Below are 21,340 nucleotides of genomic sequence, written 5' to 3'. Positions count from 1 at the left end.
TAGCAATATTATAATGAACCTATAATTATCCCGCTCCTAATGCTGCTTTCGTCTCATTCTCTCTCAGTTTGTTTTACGGAAGGTTTCACTTCTATCGCGTCTAACCGTTAGACTGGTATTTTTTGCTTATAAAAAGAGTTTGGCGCACACATTCTTTCTGCCGTAGCCTTTGCTTTTATAATATGGAGTTACTTATTTGGCTTAAGAACGCTTAAAAAATTATAGATAAAGATTGTTTAAGAATGGGAATTGATATGATACTCAACGTTTGGCCATCTGGTTCTTAAAAGTTGCTTCTAACTTTCAATCTACATAGTTTCACTATTCTTCATTGTGACCTCAGTTAAAAAATCTTATTTTTAGCTGAAAATAAGCTCTTAAATATTTAATTACTTGCCTGCGGTAGATTTGAAACATAAACTTTTCTCTTGGTTTAAGTTTTAGTTAAGCCGATTTGGTATTAATGATATGAGAAATATCCACACTGAGAGCACATTGTTGGGGTAGATGTGTATGTGTGTTGCCAAACAAAATTCCACGCGTTTATCCGTATTCAAATGTATGCCAGTTGATTTGATGCGCTCCGAAATGGAAGTTAGATTTGTGTAGGCAAAGTTGAGCGCATAGCCATATATCTGAAAGTAATAAAAGTAAGAGTCAAATTTTTACAGTTTTTTTTTTTTGTAATTGAATGAACTTTGAGTGTGAAAATAATATAAAAGTGTGTGTTAATAGGCATATGTTTTTATAATGCATTTTAAAATGCGTTGGCAGTTCACATTTTCGAGGCCGTATAAAATAAAAATTTAACAGAATTTTTTATATTTTTAGCCCAGTGACGCCGCCTATGTATTTGCAATACAAAAAGAGTAATTAATTAAAAAATAGAAATTAATATTGCAACATGGGTATCAATACAATTGCTTTCAGAAAGCTTTAATAAAAAAACAGTTGTTTTTTAAAACGTTGCCATCTAATTTTTTGTTGAAAACAAAGTTAAGTGAAATGGTTTCAGGCAAAAAACGTTTAAAAACATGTTTTTCAGGGTCGCTGCCACTTAATTTTTATTGAGAAATTCGAACTTATAAGATAACTTAATGAAATTGTTTCAGGGGAAAACGTTTATGACACTTAAATAAAAATATATTTTTCAGTAGCGTTGCCACCTAATTTGTAGTGAAAAATAGGAGATAATTAAATGCAATGGTTTTCTGGCGAAAAGTGTTTTTGACACTTTAATAAAAATATAGTTTTGTATGGTGTAGCCCCCAATTTTTATTATGACATAACTAAACGTAATAGTTCCAGGCGAAAGGTGTTTTTAAGAATATAATAAAAATATACTTTTGAGTGGCGTTGCCACCTAATTTTTCATTGAGAAATAGGAAGTTGTGAGAAAATTAAATGTAATAGTTTCAGGCAAAAAGCGTTTATAAAACTTTAAAAGGGAACGCCACTGTGCGGGGTCAAAAAATAGTCGATTTTTGGGAATTTTTTTTTGTAAGCAGTAATGATTATTCGAGGATCGGACAAAAGGCAAATTATTATATATGTATTAAACTATGTTGATGTAAATTTTCATTAAAAAATATTTAAAATTGACTAATTTATGTAAATAAACGTAACGAGTTAAAAAAATGACGTCATCTGGTGGCAGCGATACAGCAATGAATAATCATCTGAAATCAAAAAACCAAAAATTTTATTAATCTACACAATAGTGGCTATCGTTGTACGTATCGGTTTTTTTTTTTTGTCAAAATGGTGGTGATTTGAATTTCGATGTGTGATTTTCAACAGGCCCAAAAAAATAGTTATTTTCAAAATTTTGAAAATCGGCTACTTACAACGATAGCCAATGCGATAACAAACATTTTGAAAAAAAAAAAAAAATTAAAATCGTTGCCACCGTATCAAAAAAAGTCGTTTCGAGAAAAACGCGTTTGAAATAAAGCATCGTATCTAAGCGCTATGGGGCCGAACCGACGGGCGCTCACTTAAGTGTCCATACCATTACCACATTTTCTTGAGTGGTTATACTAACAATTTATGAAAAAAAAATCAATTTTTTTGAATTTTCACAGTGGCGTTCCCCCTTAATAAAAATATTGTTTTGTATGGCGTTGCCACCTTAATTTTAATTAAGAAATAAAAACTTATGGATAACTAAATGAAATGGTTTCTGCTGATTTAAAAAAAAAATGTAGTAATAATATATTTGATATATTGTACATTTAATAAATATTTTTTGCGGAGTGGCGTTGCCACATAATTTTTAATGGGAAAACATTATATAAAAAAATTACAAAACAGAGTTAAATATAAGAAAGAGTATGAGTATCAAACTAAGGACGTTAATAAGTAATTTTATGGAGGTACCTCTCGCTTGGAAGCTTCCTATTAAGGATGCACTAATCAGTCCTGCAAATCAAAGATGGATTAGGGTCAATACCTGTGAAATTGCTAGGCAAACATGGCCAAAGCTAAATCTACGTCTGTCCAAGAGTATTATAAAATTGAGTAGACTTCAAATTAGGATCTTAGTAGGGGCCCTCACAGCATATTGTCTCATAGGAAATCATGCAAGGAGATTAGGCGCATGATTTCTGTCATAGCTGCAAAAATGAGGAGGAGTTGGAAACAATTCAACACCTTTTTTGCACATGCCCAGCTCTAGCCAGAAGGAGGAACTGATATTTAAGATCCTACTTCTTAACGAATATAGATAATCTATACACTTTAGGTATCAACAACCTTTTACGCTTTGTCAGAAGCTCAGGATGGTTCAATATGGAAAGGGAAATGTAGCCCCCCCCCTTCCGTGGTCTAAGTGGCATCGTTGTCTCTACGTGCGATGCGGCTGCCAAACCTAACCTTACCTAAGGACGTTAAAGAAAGAAATATTTATGAAAGGCGAGTCATCTTACTTTTAATTGAACAAAAAAATAAATACAAATCAAATTAAATATCAAGATATGTGTATCAAGTGAAATGTATTTAAAAAAACGTGGAAATTTTTAGCTTTCAACAATTTTGTATGACGTTTCCACGTAATTTTTACAATGGCAATTCACTACCAAGTTAGCTTAGAAAGTATTAAATTTGCCTTCTAATCTACTTATACAACATATCTACTACATATACACCATATAAGAATATTAAAATATTGCAACCTGAAGCATGAAAAGCTTTTATAAGTAAACAAATATATAAATTAGATCAAAGTTAGCATTCCTGCTCACACGAGGAGTAGAACTGTTTGTTAGCATAACTTCACCATATTTCATTTTTTTTTTTCTTAATGTAAAATAAAGCATATACATATATGTATGTATTTCAGCGATATCGAGCCACGATTATCATTTTTGGCCTGCTCTTACACACTGTGGCTGTATAAAAGTATCATATTACAGAAGTGAATAGGCTGATTTCTAAAGAAATTTCTTTAGTGCTCTTTTTGATTGTTGTTGTTGTAGCAGTATACTTGCTCTTTTTGATGATAAGTTTTTTCGAATTCTATCACTAATAGACCAAGTTAATCTTTAGGCAAATACCGCCATTTCTTTCAATGAGCCTAGATGGTATAAGACTTTAAGATCCTCTGAAAATCTAAGGCGAGCTCTTCGTTAAACCGACGATGCTATTTCTTTCTCCTCTGAAATCATTGTGCCGCATCACGAACAGGGTGGTTATATGATAAATGTTCATTGAGAGAACGCAATACGCATAGTTCTAACGCTCTTAAAAACTTTGATATTCTTCTTCCACATTAAAATCGAGCTATGCGGCAACTTCTTTGTCAGGTCATTTGCAAAACACTACAGTGGCTTGCGAACGTCCTCCAAAATCTATTCTTGATCTAACCGTAAAGGTAATCAGCATCTCATCTACTTTCGGGTGGAAGAATACGCTGGGATTGCGGTTAGAGCATATATTACCATATTTGATAAATTATCGTTCGTTCTAAATTAGAGTTAAGATATGTATTTGATACCCGCAGCCTGTAGGCCGCTTCTGAGTCTAAGGCGCTTAGCCGCAGTTTGCAGACTACTTCAAGTTTTCTATTTCAAATTTTGCAAAATATATTTACCTTATAATTTGGAAACTCGGCTGCTATTTGGTCAGAATATTTGGCTTCGGTTGATGAACCGTTTCCGGAAGTACTTAGTTGCTCCAGGCTTAGAAGAATGCTTTGAAGACGTGGTTGAAAAGCGCTTTAATACGTTAAAGAAATAATTTGAGGTTATGGCAATTAGTACGAGTATTGGTAATAGAAAAGTGGTTTTAAACGTATTCATGTTGTACGGTATTTCCAACGGATATTAACTGAGCAACTGGAAAGCTTTGTTGTGAAACTTAGCTGCAGTTAAGTTTTTCTATTTTATCTGTGGACACAAGCAATAGCCACCTAAGTTGATTTAAGGAAGATTTGAGTTACAAATGCTACCATATTACACCAACAAAAGTCTATATCTTCAAGAAATTCTTACCTCCCTGACATCCTTTTTTTTATTTATTTATTGATAAAGGCATATTGACTTCAGGCATGGGGTTTTGTATAATTTAACTGGAGCCGAATGGTTTGGTGCGGAACTACCGCGACGTAAAATCATAGGTCCCTTCATTTGTGAAGCAACATCAAGACGCACACCACAAATAAGAGGAAGAACTCGTCAAATACCCAAGAAAGTGATTTTTTTCGAGAGTATGACTTTCGTTAGGCGACCGCCGTAGCCGAATGGATTGGTGCGTGACTACTATTCGGAATTCAGAGAGAACGTAGGTTCGAATCTCGGTAAAAGACCAAAATGAGTGTAATTCTGCCATGAAAAAGCTCCTCATAAAAAATATCGATCGTTCGAAGTCGGCTTGAAATTGTAGGTCCCACCATTTGTGGAACAACATCAGGACGCACGCCACAAATAGGAGGAGGAGCTCGGCCAAAAACCCAAAAAGGTTGTAAGCGCCAATTATATGTAAACATTCTGTGTCAGAAAAAAGAACCGCCATTATTCATGAAGTATAAAATACAAAATTACAAAACTACGAGTCGCAATTACTCAATAAGCTGTGTAGTCTCCATCGTTGTCAAGTATAGCCCGGCATCTTCTCGGCATGCTTTGAACCAGCTTTTCTGCGTAGCTCGTCGACCAAGAGGACCAGATTTTGCGAACTCGACGCACGAGCTGCTTTAAATCGTGGACTAGCCTTCTGACAAGATGCGTTTTCACAATTCCGCACACATTTTCAATGTGTTGGCGTTTGGGGACTGGAAGGCCAGTCCATTACTGTGACGTCATTTTCTTGTTTCCATAAAAATACCGCCTCAAAATGCTGCACGCACTTGTCACTCATTTTTGTTTGGTTGCGTTTACGGGAAAGTCTCGAACGACACTAACCTGAGTTAGCACTGGCGTCGTAGCCCTTGAGGGGGACTATTACGCAGCAAAAAGTAAAATGAAATATATTTTGAAGTTACAAAAAAACCGTTTTTTTCGTATGACGCAGACTGTATATATGATTTTCGTTATTGATTGTAACCACAGATATATAACATAGTTAAACAATTTTACTTTTAATTTAAGGAAAAAACTTATTTTAAAGATGAAAAATGTTTAAGTAAAAAAACTCTTACATTTATATAAAGCAATTTTTTTATTACTTAGGAAAAGACTTAATTGTAATTTAAATTAGTTAAACTGTTTTAAGGCGTTTTTCAATAGGTGCGCTTCAACTTTTTTCCGATAGGGAGGGCGAACGAAGCAATATTTTTTTATTTTTCGCTTGTTATTTGTAAACTTCATTAGTGTACATTTCATCATGGAATGCTACACACTTGAGCAACGATTGCAAATCGTGCAAATTTTTTATGAAAATAATCGTTCTGTTGCAGCTACTTTAATCCAGATTTTTTCCAAAAAATCATCTTTAGTGATAAAGCTCCCTTTTGGCTCAATGGCTTTGTCAACAAGCAAAATATGCGTTACTGGGCAGAAAGCAATCCACATGTGATTCATGAGGCACCGTTGCATCCCGAAAAAATCACTGTTTGGTGCGGTTTACATGCCGGCGGCGTAATTGGCCCATATTTTTTCGTTGACGAGAACGATCGCCACGTTACTGTGAATGGAAATCGATACCGCGACATGATAAACAATTATTTTTGGCCGCAATTGAATGGTATGGAGTTAGACGACATGTGGTTTCAACAGGACGGGGCCACAAGCCACACAGCACACGCTACAACTGATTTGTTGAAGAGTAAGTTCGATGAGCGCATTATTTCCAGAAATGGACCGGTCGAATGGCCGCCGCGCTCGTGGGATTTGACGCCTCTAGACTATTTTCTTTGGGGTTATGTGAAGTCATTGGTCTACAGTAACAAGCCGGCGACGATTTGTGAGCTCAGAGCCAATATTGAACGCGAAATTGCTGGAATTTTGGCCGATTTATGCAAAAGAGTGGTCGAAAATTGGGTTCAACGGTTGGACTTCGTAAAACGTGCACGCGGTGGTCATGCAAAAGAAATCGAATTTCATACTTAAATGTACATACATATATGTTCAAACTCGATAATAAAAAAAAAATTAGTTAAAAAGTCAAACCGTTTGTGCTTTATTCAAAAAAAAAGTTGAAGCGCTCTTACTGAAAAACGTTTGTTTGCTAGAGAAAAGTCTAAAATTTGCTATTTTATAAAACCAATTTTTTCTAAATGAATCTTTAAACAATAACGACAGGGACTAGAGGCTCAATTTCCAACTCACCGATTCCAAATGGTTTTACGCATTGTTCGCCACGAATTCACTTTTTTCATTATCTTGCGTTCAATATTTCGCTTCAATTCGAAAGTGTTAAAAGAGAGCTGGTAGTTATAGTTCAATTTTTGTATGCCGCCCAAAGGAGCCGGACTGCGTTTGCTGAAGGCGGGCAGCCAACAGGACGTGTCGTTCAAGTTGAAATTGGTCATTGTTACACGCGATTCCGCCTGAATGTTACAATATAACTGCATATAATTGACAAAAAACAAAAGAAGAAAATTCGTTTTTAGACATAGTTCCGCCTTTTCATATCCGTGTATATGAACACTCACATTGTCCTGCGCCACCACAAGGCAAATCTTATTCAATGGACAGAATACGTCTCGTGTGCCATAACGCTTGCCGTTACAGGGATCGATTAGCTGCAGCTCACCCTCTTCACTTCTATATAATACAAAGGTGCACTCACCATATGGTATGGCGTGACCAAGTACCAACCAACAGTTCATACCAATGCTGAGCAGGAAATTGCATAGCAGCACACCCAAATCTTTTACCGTACCCCAGTTGGTATCCAAAACACTTTGATTATTCAACCAAACGCCTTCGAAGGGCAGGCAGGCATCATAGCCCTTCAGCACATTCAATAGTGAGACGAAACGGCAAGCCAACTCCAATTGCTGTTCGCTCGCCTCCAATGGCAGCGGCACTGGCTCTAAGAGACGCGTCAAACATACACGTTTGCCTTCCGCCGTACAAACCAATGGTTCAATGTAACGTTGGGGACGCAGCTCCTGCACTTGCAAACACCACTGTTGCAGATGATGACGCACTTCCTTCAGTTCAGCACACTCCAGGCAAGTGATATTTATGCGCGGCAGCGTTACAAGCGGCTCAATGCTCATGTAAAACCAAAGACGTACAGTTTCTTTTATTTCTGGGAATTGTTCGATAGTTATATTCACATCGGCTTGAGAGGTGAGGTGCTCCAACGTAGGCTGTTTGTAGCCGAGCAGCACTTTGGGTGTGTTGAGCTCGATGACGCCCTCAAGCTGGAAATTAAGAGAGAATGCAGATAGTTGTTGCATCAATGGCATCTCAGCCTCACACATCCTAGATACCTTTTGTTGCACCAGCAGTGCGTGGATTGGGAAGCGATATTCTCCCAACCAATTTGTTTGTATGCGCTGATAAATATCCACATTCCGGATGCTAAGATCGTCGTTAACATGATTCTCGATTACTTCATCGAAGAGCGAAATCTTGAGATCATCGCGGAGATCAGTTAAGCTACCGCTAATATATTATGCATATAAGATATAAGAGGACGTTGGGTGAAAAAGACAAAAATAAGTTCAAGTGGTCGGTAAACTACCTCAACTGCAAAATGAGCTGCTCATTCCATGTCGGAGTTGAGCCCTCGACGGTAAGTGAGCGGCAAAATTTATCTTTGTAGCTTAAAGCGATGAAAGGACGGACGTTGGAGTATTTATAAACTGAAAGCATAAGATGTACGACTTTTTACTATATTAGAAATTTACAAACCCTAGGTTAGGTTACAACCTAACCTTGTGATGGTTGCCCAGAAAGTGGGTCCACTTGGACGAAGGAAGTTTGGTTCATCCTTTGTGATACCATTGTAAGGGAAAAAAAAGAGGTGAAAACGATAGGACGAAAAGGAGAGGGGTGGGGGGGGGTTGAGTATTTATGGACTATGAACGGTGACTAATTTGCGGCTGTGTTAGCCGTTTTATGCTGCTAATGAAGTTCATCAGATTTTTGATATCAAGACCTGCTATGTCAGCAGGCGTAGAAAAGAAGTGAGAACCAAGATGCTTGAATCTTAGTCCTGCGAGAGCGGGGCAGCTAAAAAGCAGGTGCTGAGATGATTCCACCTCATCCTCTATATACCTGGAGCAAAAAGGACTCGAGTAATTCCGAGTCTCACGGCATGTATGAAACAAAATTTGAGAGCTGAGATTTTGTCATCCTCAGAATATCTATCCCTCGAACGCCTCCGACCCAAATATGGCCAGAAGGATTTGGCGACATTACGCGTTCGTGTACTTGCCCAGCTCTCGCTGAGTTGGTGCAAAGCCCATCCTTCCAGGAGTAGAGCGCAGGTTGTCAAGGGGATACCAGCCCTAGGAAAAATAAACGCCTTTCAAATAGCAGTAGTCAAACCGAACATATCAAAGTCATCGTCTTATTCGGTAGCTGTATCCGTTAATCCAGCAAGCATCGGCTTGCATCATAACAAATTACGGCATTCGCACTCTGTTGGATACCTTTTTTAAAACCTTCGGTTGAGCATCCGGGTCTGGCTTTATTTCTTCCTGTACGAAGATTCTTTTTAATGGATTATATCCATAAAAAGATAGAAAATTGAATTTTAGGAAGCTATATGGAAGCTGAAGCCGTTAGTTAGGTCAAGTCTGGCCAGTCCCGGGTGCCCAACGGAGGTTAACGAGCATCAGTAAGAAAACCGCTGGTGTACAGGGTGGTTCATCTAGCGTTTGGAATTTGAACGATCGACTTTTTTGACTTTGGTAATGAAAAGGAATACTAAGTCTTAGAATGCAGTTAAAAGATAACAGAATATGTGTACAAATTTTTAAATCAATAAATTTAAAAGTTTTCTCAGAAAAAATTCTGGAAAATTCGCCTTTTTCGGCTGCGCAAACGAAATATCCCACCCCGCAAAACTTACGCTGAGTCACGAACATATTTGGGCTCTCGTTGCTGCGCTCTTTACTCTCATTATCCATTGAGCTCGGTATGCGTACTGGTATCCCGGTAGCGCGCACAACGTTCAAGACGATTTTGAAGTTTTGACAAATATCCATATCCAAAGCGAGCGCATGCGCCGTCGGTGACTGATGGCTGAGTGGCGCGCTCAATGAGCGTTTAGGATTAAAAATCAAACTCAAAGCTTGAAAGAATGTGCTGTAATAAAAGTGAAAAGAAAGTTATTTATTTCAAATTTTCATAGAACCCCTTTTTCATAAAGTACCTCCAACTAGCCGGCACATCTCCGATTAGCAGTTGCTCCGTGCTGGCCGCTGCTGTGCTCAAACGGGCACACTGACTTCGTATCGCTTCATAGAGTTGTTTTAGATATTTCTTTCCTTCATGTTTGTGCAGATCTATAGGATCCATCCAGTCGCCCGCTTCGATAACGGCCGCCTCCTTATCGGACCAATCGAATTCAATCTCAGTATCAAGCGCCGCAATAAAGCGCAAATCACGTGTACGCGCATCATTTTTTAAATAACGCGAACGCAACAATTTGAAGCGTCGATTGTGTTCCAACTCTTCGATGGCACAGAATTGCAGCAATTCCTCTTCAAAGGTGCACGTTTGGGGCAATTTCTCTGGGGACGTCTCAGCGGGTTCGGCTGCATCCATTGTCATATCCTCATCAGTGTGCTGCGCATTTTCATCTAAGTGAGCAAGCAATTTCTCCGCATGCCATTCTCGAGCTCTTGCTAGACTTCTGGTTGGGCTTGGAAGTGAAACAGCGGTTCTTGGAACATGCCAGTGAGCACCGAACTGTGTTTGCTCCTCGCAGTGAAATCGTATGGTGAGACGCCCACTGATATTTATCGATTTTTGTGTTTCAAACGCGACGCGTTGCTCCTCGGTGTCGGCAGTTTGTAGCGCGTGCGGTATTGGCACCTGGATGTCGACGACTTTGCGCGCTGCATGCAAGCGAAATTTTTCGTAAAGCTGCGTAAAAAAAAATGCATTAAAAAGTAGAAACATGTATATATATCTAGGCAAGGCCGCCCTTTTTACCGCGACTCGTATATCTTCCGGCATGCGCCGTTCCAAAAATATCCCAAACACTTCGTTCATTGGCAGCCGCAAATCGGGTTCAATCCGATAACTGCCCGTGGCGCCTACAAACTCGCCATCAAAGTAAATTTTCATAAAGAAGCTTTTGAGGCGCCGTAATCCGGGCAAATTGTAGAATTCATCTTCGCACACGCGTTGCAGTTGCACGTCGATCTTCGGCTCATCCGGCGCACCCAAGCATTCGGCCAGCTTTGCGCGCAGCTCCGTGGATAGCTGTGTAATGTCCGGTTTGCGTGGCTTGATCGGCAGCTCCGCTATGTCTGCCTGCCGGTCACGCGTCTTCCACAGTCGTTTTGTACGATAGTAAATCTCCAGTTCCTCACGATAAATCTCATTCAAATCCGTTTCGAAGCGTTCCGCCCAGCGTTGACTTTCCTCCGCCGCGTTGGTCGCATCCTCCACCCTAATGCGCAATTTGAAACGCGTGCACTGATATGCTTGGGTTTTGCGTAATTGCTTCAAACGCATCCAAGTGTCGAGTATTTCTTTGAGTAGCTGCTTGGAATGCGCCTCTTCCTCATAAAGAGTGTCGCGTAGTGCGCGCACACCCAGCAATTGCTGCTCTATATGACGCGCACGTCGCTCCTTTGTTGCCGCCGAATCTAGCTCAGCGTCGCTGTTCGACTCGCGCTGCAACAGTTCATTGACTACACGACGCTCCGTTTGCAGCTGTGCGCGCAATTTCTCACAAATACGTTGCTGTTGTCGCTGTGCATGCTCCGCATAGAGCTCTTCCAATGCATTCGAGAGCTGATGTTCCTCCAGCAGCTGTGGATGCGCGGTGAAGAGTAGCTCTTTCAGGAAAATGCGCACAAATTTACGTGTGGGTATCTCAACTGGTTGCCGCGTCGGTTCGCAGAAGATCGGATGGAATTTATGCGCGCAAAAACTGCGATAAAGTGTACGATCTTTCATGTAAAGTGATCCCATTGATTGTGCGCGCTTGAGCTGTTCTACTAATACTTTGGAAATCGGTTTATCTCGTGCGCGTTGCTCTACCTGATGACGACTCAGCATGCGACAGGTGTTGGCGCGCAAGGGCTGCGGTTTACCGTCTTCTAACGCGTCGCCAACACTACGTGCAAGCAAGGCGACATCCGGCGTCAATTTGGAGGTTGGTTTGAAGAGTAATGCGGTGTCCGGCATGAATTTTTCACCCGCTTGCAGTCGCACCAACACATCGTTATCGATTTGTATATATGTGGAAGCAGTATGCTCGCGTTGCTGCGCAGATGAAGGCGACACAGTTGGTGCGCTGTCACTAGTCGCTTCCTCATCATCGTAATCGGTGCTCGTGAGCTCACCCTGTCGCTGAATGACCTCCTCATCAGCTCCCTCGTCGAAACTGCCGTCCTCAATAAGCGCTTGCTGTTCAACGAGTTCTCTTTTCAAGGCCATCTTACGCATTGAGCTTGCCGAAGGTATCAATTCCTCCTCGCTGGTGCGGCAAAAGAAATCCAAGCTGCGCGTTAACTCATCTGTTTGTCGGGACTGTGGACTGTTGTCGATCGAAAGACTTGTGTTCTCCAAAAGCACCTGCACTTCACGTTCATTATTCTGGTACTCGCGTGTGGGTCGCGATTTGCGGCGCTTCGATTTGGTGCGATTTATATGCGTCTGATTCTTCGGACGATTACCTTTTGGTTTCTTCTTTGTGCGTTGGGAGGGACTACCGCTCATTTTGTTTTTGTTTCGTTTTTATTAGAAATTTATTGTAAATTTAATTTAATTTATTGCACGCGGAAGCTTTCACAATCTTATCTTTGTGTTTGTTGTGTATGGTGAACTGTTTACCGTTTTAGTGGGTTTCCAAGGTAACATTGTTTTATAACTTAACGCAAGTAATCGTAAGGGTTGAGTAATTTTTTCCTAAGGCAGCCTTTTTGAAATTATTCATCAATTTTTGTTTTTGAGGAATTTTACTGTTGTTGTGCAAACCAACTCCCTCCACTACAAGGATCCAGAGCAATCCTGACATTCCCACGAGAGTCGGTGCTATGTTACCGGAATTACCCGGATTTATATCCCGCTAAGGGCTTGTCACTCGGTTGCGGTTGCCGTAGCCGAATGTGTTGGTGCGTGAATACCATTCGTAATTCGGAGGTTCGAATCTCCGTGAAACACCAAAATGAAGAAAAGGTTTTTTTCTAATACCGGTTGCCCCTCGGCAGGCAATGGCAAGCCCCCGAGTGTATTTCTGCCATGAAAAAGTTCCTGATAAAAAAACCATTTTTCGTTCGGAGTCGGCTCAAAGCTGTAGGTTCCTCCATTTGTGAAAACAACATCAAGACGCACGCCTCAAATAGGAGGAGGAGCTCGGCCAAACACCCAAAAAAGGGTATAAGCGCCAAACTTGTCACTCAGACACCATTCCCCGCACACGTGCAACAACAACATTTATACTAATACAATTTATACTACTGCAACAACAACAAGAGCAAGCATAGAATCGTGTATTCGCTTAGATTTTAGAGGTCATAAGGACCTACTGTGTAGTCTTATTTGAAGGATTTCGATTTGCGGTGACATCTCAGACTATATTTGTTCTAAAGAAGGTTGTGTAACGAGTTTGCCCCACAGTTGAGAAAATGAAACAATCTGCCTTTGTACTCCCGGTTGGGCTTTCAATAGACTTCGCTGGACGGTGTTGGCAATTATTAAGTGGAAATGTACCAAGTCAATCTATTGCTTTGTTGGTGAATATACAATTTATTTTTGCTTTAGTAGTTGTTGCTGTTGTAACAGTATACTAAACCCTGTCAGTGCGTTGTGTTCGTCTACCATCAACCTAACGAAGTTACTGCTACAACAACAACAACAACAACACGGCAGATCCGGGGGAAACTTGATGCTTTGACAGGTTGAGTCCAGAGGAAGAGAGGTGTCAGATGGGGCAAGTGAAAATGTGGTTAGTATCGTGCGGGAAGCCTTCCAGTAAACTAGCCTTGTCTAGTGCAGCGTACCTTCTTTGTTTTAGTTCTTGCCAGCTGATGATCTGGGGCATCTACGACATCCACCCGATATAAATCCCTTCGTTCCTGCAACCTAAGCCCTCCCTTCTGACTATTGTGGCAATGAATTGCAAACTGTGGATATACTTTTTTTAAGTTCTAAAATGGAATGGCATGTTACCTTAGCGTTTAAATCAGTAGAATAGCTTTCCGATTTCGTAGGCATTCCAAAAATGTGTAAATTTTGATAAATTTAGTAAATTACAATTAAAAGATTCTTCAAAAAATTTACTTTTTGCGTGTATCACCCTTATTAGGTCTTGTTATTGTTGTAGCAGTAACTTTGGTGTTACAAAAATTTGCTTAACAGTAAAAATAACAAAAAAAAAGTGTGTGTTCGCTCGAAAGTGGAAGGCTTCCAGAGCGCAGAAACTTCGTAATGCTAATGCATCTGGCACAGGTTATTACTTTTATTTATTCCACCTAGACAATCTTATAACATTTTAGTGAAGAATATTTTAATTCTAACTTACATTTATAAAATTTTTAACCTGTTTCAAACACTTACAGAAATCATTCTGCTCATTTCGTATTTCATACCCTTTTTTAAGCAAAAAATTTGCAGTTACTTTCACCTTAACGAATATCAGCAACTCAACTCTCCCTCTACAGTCTCACACTTGCCTTTCGCATTTCGTCTTTCTTCACGCCATTTGCATACTAAATAAAAGATTTACTTTGTTTTGTTTTTTTTTTTCGTTTTTCTTTTGCTTAAGGCATACAAATATAATGCAAATTTATATTTAATTTTGTTAAAAATTATCATAATGAGTACAGCATAACTACAAAGGGAGACATTTACTAGATGTTCTAACATTTTTGAGAAAACTGCATTTATATATATAAGTGTAAATGTATGTATATGTGTACTGATACGATTCATTCGTATTGAAATAAAGTTAATTACAAAGAAGAATAAAATAATAAAATGTGTTTGTATATATATATATTTTTAGTTAAAATGAATTTCAATGCTTTATATTGTAAAAATTACTATACAAAACAGTGTTAAGGAGGGAGCTGCGTAAAAACGCCTGAGAAAATTGCAATTCAATTTTGATAAATATAGTATCGAAAATAGTTTTAAGTGAAAGTATACAAAATGGGACGCAGTTGTTGTTGTACGTAAATGCGCCAGTTACGCGTGCAGCGTTTAAATTGAGTATGCCAAATGCGTCTGAAAGAACTATTTTAGAAGTATAAATAATAAAAACAAGCTCGTTTAGCGTTTATTATCTTTTTTTTTGTTTTGCTAAGTATTGATGGCTTGTTTCGCTCTTACTTTGTTTGTTCAATCAATTTTGATGAATAAATATTGTATTTTATATTTTTGAGCTTAAACACAAGGTTTGTTTTTATGTATACGTAATGGATATTTTTGCCGTTATTGTTGTTGTTCTTTTTGTAAGTCGCTACGCCTTTGTAAGTCAATTGCAAAGGCGTTTGCTTTATTGGAAAACTGCGGAAATATTGTTCGACTACTCGAGCACAGTTACTTCTTCCTTGACTAAAAATTCAACGATCTCCTCATCAACTTCTTCAGTATTTAAATTATCAGTGTCAATATCTGTAAAGAAACAAAACGTATTCAATTGATATAAACGTTGTTGTTTTTTTGTTTTTGCATATGTTTGGCATATTTTATTCTTACGATTTCTGAGCTGCAGGCGGCGGCTCTTTTGCTCCTTCCATTCGGCAATGCGCTTGTTGCGGTATTCCATGAACTGTTCGCGTAATTGTGACCGTTTTTCCAGCAATTCCTTAGATGCGCGTGTAAGGCGTAAGCGATCCTTTTGTTCGAATATTGGATAGTATTTCTTCAAATTTTTCTTGATTTCCTTTTGTTGTGCTTCAGTTAACAATGTGGGCAGGCGTGGACGCCATAAGAATTGCACGAAATTCTTCAGTATTGTACGTCGTATGATACGTCCTTGGAAGGTGTACATGTTGAAGCCAGTATCCTCCTTTACCTTCCACGCCGAAACTCCAGTCACAACATAGCGACCAGTTGGATCCCATTCGACTTCAGATGCGCGGAAATGATCAGGTGATGCAGATATAATGAAATCGTTATTGGTGTCTACAAACTCAAAGGTGCCCATAGAAAGGTTTGCCATTACAATGAATTGGCCTCGTGGTGACCAGAACAAGTGCGTGCATGATTTCTTTTCCAACTTCTTAACAAGTGTTGGCTTCACACCTTTGTTCACCTCATAGAAACTAACGTTTGCGTTACTCTGTTCACCATGGATAATGGAGAATTTATTACCTATAGGCTCCCAAGCAAAGGCGAGAATCAATTCACGAATTTCTACTGAATCAACTGGGATTTCCTTCTCGCGCATGTGGAAAATTTCGAAATTGTAGAACATACCGAGGAATTTCACATCCAATTCTTTCTTATCCTTCTTTAATTTCGAGTAACGATCGACTTTAACGCAAAGATAGTCACCAGATTTCTGCCAATGTAACTTACAGTCAGCCACATGGAAGAGGTTTTTATTTCGTATTTCACGTTTCTTGGGAATCTCCATAAGTGTGACACGGGCGGGTATCTGGTTTTGTTCTTCCACCCAGTATGCGATAACATTGTCCGTTGGGGACCATGAAAAGCCGCGAATTCCAGGAATTTTGATCGACTTAAGGTCGAGTAAGTAAAATGATGGTGTTTCGTAAATGTGAATTGAATTATCACCCAACCGTGCGACGTACCTATCGTCGTGAGACCAGCGGAACATCGATAAAACAGACATGCCATCGGCGACGAATGAACGTTTTTCAACACCGGTACGTATATCCCAAATAATGACCTTTTGACCAGTGGGTGTAGGTCCGTAGGTGACAAGGTAATTCTCACAAGGTGAGAACTCCACAAATTGCGTGTTTGGATGCGGGAATTTCTGAATTTTTTGGAAGCTACTGCCGCCCCAAATAGCCACACCGGGTTTGTGGAATGTGACTACATAGGTTCCAAGTGGCGACCATTTCACAAATGTATCAGTAAAACGTTCACGAGCCTCCAATTCATTGGGCTCAGGAAGAGTGTTTTGCCAGAATGAAACTTGCACGGAGTTTGGAGCTGTTTCAGCGGCTACACTGAATTGATCGTAAGCGTCCGGATCTGTGACGAAATTGTACAAATCATTCTGAACTTTGAAGGGTTGTGGAGTAGGAGGTTCCCACTTTTCGGGGATGTTCTCATACCTAATAAAAAGAAAGTGTACACGTAGCAAATCATTTACAACTTCAGTTCAGTATTTTTTTAACTTACTTCTGAAAATCGGTAAACAAATTAACGGCGAAAGTATGGTTTTTATCAAGGCGATGGTTATTCAAACCTTTTACGGCCTCCTCAGCCATGCTTGCGTTTTTGTATTCCATAAACGCATATCCTTTCGTTTTACCTTCATCGTCAACAGGAAATACAACATTCACTATCTCACCGCACTGTGAGAATAATTTTTGAATAACGGATTTCAATTTTTCCAAACGAGATGGCTCTACTTTTGGAATGTTGTCGACAACAACAACACTTTCAACGCCATCCGTCTCCAAGGGGCGCTGGGCCAACATGTTGGCCAAAAGTTCTGCAAATTAAATAATTTCTTTCTTACAATAATTATAAACAATGAATACCGCAAAATGTCATTTCTTAGTCAAATTTGTTGCACAATTTTCCAAATGATTCAATTTTCTGCGCTCATTGACCATTTTTGAGGTTATGTTGCATATACGGTGCTTGGCGTGCAAATTCATTCATCTGCAGCGGCAAAACGGTGCTGCGCTGGCACTTACCTTCATCAGGGATGTCGTCCACATATCCCTCTGGATCGTCGAAATTTGGCTCCTCTTCATAATCGCCATCATTTCCGTCGGCTCCGTACTCCTCGCTTTTCTTTTTAGCCATATTGAAAACACAAATTTGCAGTTTTTCTAAATTACCGACCGCCTTAAGTCATCAAATGTACGCACATCGAACGAAAAAGAAATTGTTGCTGATAGGTTGGCTGCACTGCAAAATGAAATTCACAAACTGACAGTGGAGTTGTCAAACAGATAAATATGCCTTAAGGGAAACGAAAGAAAAAGCAAGCATAAAAAGAAAAACTGCGATATATACAAGATGGGTGTTGTTTCTTTATTGTCGCTCAAAGTGTTTGAGGTTTGCTACAGATGGTCTGGCAATTAGTTAAAAGTGTTAAGTTTTATAAATCTGATATTAATAATTAGAAAATGCATAGTTTTTCGATGCGAGCATGTATCCTATTAGTGACTGAACGTCAAATTTGCATACTTCGCTTACAAAAACAAAAACAATTTTCATTGAGAAATAGATATGACAGCACATGCGTATTGCTTCAGACTCTCAGTCTCTGTATGCGAAACGATTTTAAAAGGGAATTCATTCAGAAAATGTTTGGGTTTGGGGTAGCCGTGGTTTTGATAGTATTAACAATAAAAAAGTAATATTAAAATTGTATTTTGTGTATATCCTACATATAATAAAAATATAAATTAAGTTACGGTTACTTTTTTTATATTAGCAAACAAATAAAAATCATATGGTTTTTGTTTTTATAAGATTTTAACTTATTACCATTGGCTTTTGATACTCAATGCTCAATAGGATGATAAGTTTCATAAGCCCTAAATTTCGAACGATACCGTTTCAATTCTATTAACATTATTTACATAGGAAAGGTGGTTAAAATAAAACGAATTTGATATACATGTGTTAAGGAATTTTTAAGACAGATTTGATGTATAAAATCGGAAAAACTTTTACCCCATTTGCAACCCTGTATGTTGTGTGCGAATCCAGCGACTAGAATGGAAAACGCAAAAAGCAAAAGCAAACGAAAATATGAGAAATTATCCAATGAGCAACGACGAGTAACGACCGCGACCGCGACAACGAAAACGAAAACGACAAGCAGCGGTGCAGTTACGGCGTTACGTTGCAGTCACAGCGGACAGACGGGACGTATACACGGATCAAGAATAGTAGTGAAGGCGAAAATGTCCAGGAATTTTTTTTTATCAAGGAAAAAATAAATAAATAATGTTAAACTAATAATGTAGAGTACGTCGCATTAATCCTGACGATGAATAAAGTGAATGTTAGGTATGAAAATCGGAATTGAAAATGAAATGAGGTGATTGAAAAATCTGCAGAAGCAGATGAAAATTTGAAGAAGAAGAAGCAGTAGTAGAAGTGGAAAAGTTGGGAAAATTCATCGGTGGTGTCTGTGCAAGTGCAAATACACATATGTAGCTCAAGTGTACGTGTGCGTGTGCGTGCGTGAAAATTTTCAGTGCTCTTCCAAAACCGACAGTTCGCGTTATCCAATATAGAGAAAAAATTCCGATACACGCTAGGGATTGTTGCAGGCGTCGCGCCCAGCAGCAATGGCGTTTTCCTATGTACCACATACTATGTACTTTCAAAGCTATTTGAACAATTAGTTGCAAAAAAAAATCAAATCCTTCAAATAAGATGTTGATAAATAAATGACTTTTAACAATGAATGTATTTACATTTACACTACAATTGGGAAAAACATAGTGTGTACAAACTGAGGAAAATTAAATACTTGAGATAAGTAAATTTATGCCCAGCCCAGAAGTGTGTTACGAAGAATTAAAGGATAGCGATGTCCGAGGTGTACCTAAGAATGAAATTGGTGATGAGGCACAAAAAACAAGCTCGAAAGATATGTAATGGTTAAAGCTTTCTATTATGTAGTTCCGCTTTAAAAGTAATTCAAAAACGTCTTAAAAAATCTTTACTAATGGGCCCTAAAAATTCTTAAATTGTTAAATCTTTTCCACTCAAAATCATTGAAGATTCTTCTTAATAACAACAAAAAAAATATTCAAACGCAAATTGAAAAGGATGAGCCGAATTGCGTGCAAAAAATCGCGCAGAAGTTTTTTGGCCAACGAAGGTTGTAGCAGTAGCGGCAGTAGCATTTGCTCTCTCCTCTGCAAAAACATGCGTAAAAAGAGAGCCAGCAACAAACTTTCTTGTGTGTACATAAATTTCATTGTGAAAAAATTAAGGCAAAACTGCTGAGCACAACGAGAAATTGGAGCGAGCAACAACATTGATAAAAGACACGCAATATAAGTACATATGTAGATATGTACATATTTATATATTTTCAAGCAACTCCAGCAACAGACGCTAAAACATAGCAGAAACAACAAAAAACCTATATCCACGAAATAGCAGTAAAGGCAGAAATAAGAGAAATCGCCCAAAATCTACCTTGTTCTTATTTCTGCTTCTGCTGCTTTACTCTTGTTCATCTTTCATTTTCTGCGCTTTAAAGCGTACAGCAGTACAACACAGCAGCATTATTTTGCACATGTTGATGTGGTTGTTGTTATTACTTTTAGTGCTGCTGTTGCGTGTGTTTTTAGTTGCTGGAGCAACATTTCATTGCTGTATCTACCATTTGCTGTTTGCTGCTTTCTGTTTTCTGTTGGTTGATGGCTGCTGTCGCTGCTGCTGTCTGTCTCAATTGAATATGTGTGTTGGAGTCGTCGGCACAGAACGGTCTGTCTGCCTCTTCGCATTCTGCTTGTTACGAGTATTGATATTGTTGTTGGTATGAATGTAGCACAGAATTTTTGTTTTTTGGCTGTCAATTTTGGTCAAAACCACTTCTGCATCGCCCACAAGTTTGAAGGCGCCGCCAACAACAATTACTGATTACTGCAAAGCAGAATTTTTCAATGAGGTGTTGCGCTGAGTTGTCAAGTGGCAGCACCAGAATTGAAACGAATAGCAAAACTGAGTGTCAATTCAACAAAATTTTAAACAGTTTTATTTTGTGTTCTGAAAAACGATTTTTTAGGCTGAAATGTGAATCATAAATAAGCTTCCATGCAGTGGTTTTATAGAAAGATAAAATCGCAGATGTTCAGTGTGTAAATTATTGTAGTTGCGTACGAACAGTGATAGCGGCGGCCAAAACACCACCTTAGCAGAGGATGTCCAATGTCTTCAACTAATACGTGCCAAAAAAATACATTTTAGTGAACCATTTCATAAAATAATAAAAATATAGAAAAATCAGCGAAGCGCGAATCTCTTCTATCCATCATCACAATCACATCATATCAAATAATTACTGAGCAACATACTTACAACTCTACGTTAGGCGAGGCCAGTCGGTCGGTCACTGGATCCATCGATCGGGCGATCGTTGGTCAGTCACTGGGTTCGTTCGTTAAGTCCTTCGTTTGGTCCGTAGGCAAAATTCCCGCTGTAACTTACTTTCAATTAGTTACATGGTTTTGGGTCTGCAGTGAAGGCGTTCGGTCGGTCCAGTCGGTTGGGTCCAGGCGGTCGGAAGTTTATGCAGTTCTGAATGTCTTTATGCTTTAATCATGGTGAAATTGACCACCGACACAATACGCTACCATATTAGAATCTTTCTGATTACAAATCATGACAGAAGGACATGAAAGGTAATTGTTTACATTCACTTTATTTATTTTGTTGTATGTATTATAGATTTCAAAAACTAACTGTACTTTATAAATTACATGCAATATTTTTATTCCGTATTACTGCAAAAATTTCACTTTAGTATTTTAAATATCTGTGTCCGCAGGCCGAATACCCTTGGCTTGCGCTAAAATACAAAACAAAGGAAATTACATTTCATATTAAATTAATAAGTAAATATTTAAGAGTAAGAA

The 21,340-nt window shown here is 38.8% G+C and overlaps 3 protein-coding genes across 4 annotated transcripts in view; 1 reads left to right on the top strand and 2 right to left on the bottom strand.

The window, feature by feature from the left end:
* Positions 1-331: 331 nt before the first annotated feature.
* Positions 332-12,802, bottom strand: LOC128867499 (coiled-coil and C2 domain-containing protein 2A). Its single transcript, XM_054108758.1, has 9 exons — positions 10,557-12,802; positions 9,772-10,487; positions 9,469-9,704; positions 8,134-8,254; positions 7,880-8,054; positions 7,091-7,810; positions 6,765-7,003; positions 4,091-4,214; positions 332-635 (listed from the first exon to the last, which is right to left on the bottom strand). Exons 1-9 carry the CDS (start codon positions 12,294-12,296, stop codon positions 441-443), a joined length of 4,266 nt encoding a protein of 1,421 aa, XP_053964733.1. The 5' UTR covers positions 12,297-12,802; the 3' UTR covers positions 332-440.
* Positions 12,803-14,017: 1,215 nt separating this feature from the next.
* Positions 14,018-17,650, bottom strand: LOC128866583 (eukaryotic translation initiation factor 3 subunit B). The gene is made up of 4 exons (XM_054107423.1): positions 17,423-17,650; positions 16,899-17,214; positions 15,279-16,831; positions 14,018-15,194 (listed from the first exon to the last, which is right to left on the bottom strand). The coding sequence occupies exons 1-4, from the start codon at positions 17,532-17,534 to the stop codon at positions 15,106-15,108; spliced, it is 2,070 nt and encodes a 689-aa protein (XP_053963398.1). The 5' UTR covers positions 17,535-17,650; the 3' UTR covers positions 14,018-15,105.
* Positions 17,651-18,538: 888 nt separating this feature from the next.
* The window catches only part of LOC128865744 (sprouty-related, EVH1 domain-containing protein 1), a 45,399-nt gene continuing 42,597 nt past the window's right edge, over positions 18,539-21,340 (top strand). For both annotated transcript variants that reach the window (XM_054106060.1, XM_054106059.1), the window contains exons 1-2: positions 18,539-18,752; positions 20,491-21,106. In XM_054106060.1, the coding sequence (XP_053962035.1) occupies positions 21,087-21,106 (20 nt within the window). In that variant the 5' untranslated portion in view covers positions 18,539-18,752; positions 20,491-21,086. The remainder of the gene's footprint in view (positions 18,753-20,490; positions 21,107-21,340) is intronic.

The sequence above is a fragment of the Anastrepha ludens genome, chromosome 6, assembly GCF_028408465.1.
Source record: "Anastrepha ludens isolate Willacy chromosome 6, idAnaLude1.1, whole genome shotgun sequence".
Classification (NCBI taxonomy): domain Eukaryota; kingdom Metazoa; phylum Arthropoda; class Insecta; order Diptera; family Tephritidae; genus Anastrepha; species Anastrepha ludens.
This window is presented reverse-complemented; position numbering and strand designations above follow the sequence as displayed.

Excerpts from the sequence above, each read along its gene's own strand:
- LOC128867499 (XM_054108758.1), bottom strand. The coding sequence starts at position 12,296 with ATGAGCGGTAGTCCCTCCCAACGCACAAAGAAGAAACCAAAAGGTAAT. Across the intron at positions 9,705-9,771 it reads GATGTGCCGGCTAGTTGGAG|CACATTCTTTCAAGCTTTGA; the intron begins GTACTTTATGAA and ends CTTTTATTACAG. Across the intron at positions 7,811-7,879 it reads CACTGCTGGTGCAACAAAAG|CTTGAGGGCGTCATCGAGCT; the intron begins GTATCTAGGATG and ends CTTAATTTCCAG.
- LOC128866583 (XM_054107423.1), bottom strand. The coding sequence starts at position 17,534 with ATGGCTAAAAAGAAAAGCGAGGAGTACGGAGCCGACGGAAATGATGGC. Across the intron at positions 17,215-17,422 it reads GGACGACATCCCTGATGAAG|AACTTTTGGCCAACATGTTG; the intron begins GTAAGTGCCAGC and ends TTTAATTTGCAG. Across the intron at positions 15,195-15,278 it reads CCGCCTGCAGCTCAGAAATC|ATATTGACACTGATAATTTA; the intron begins GTAAGAATAAAA and ends GTTTCTTTACAG.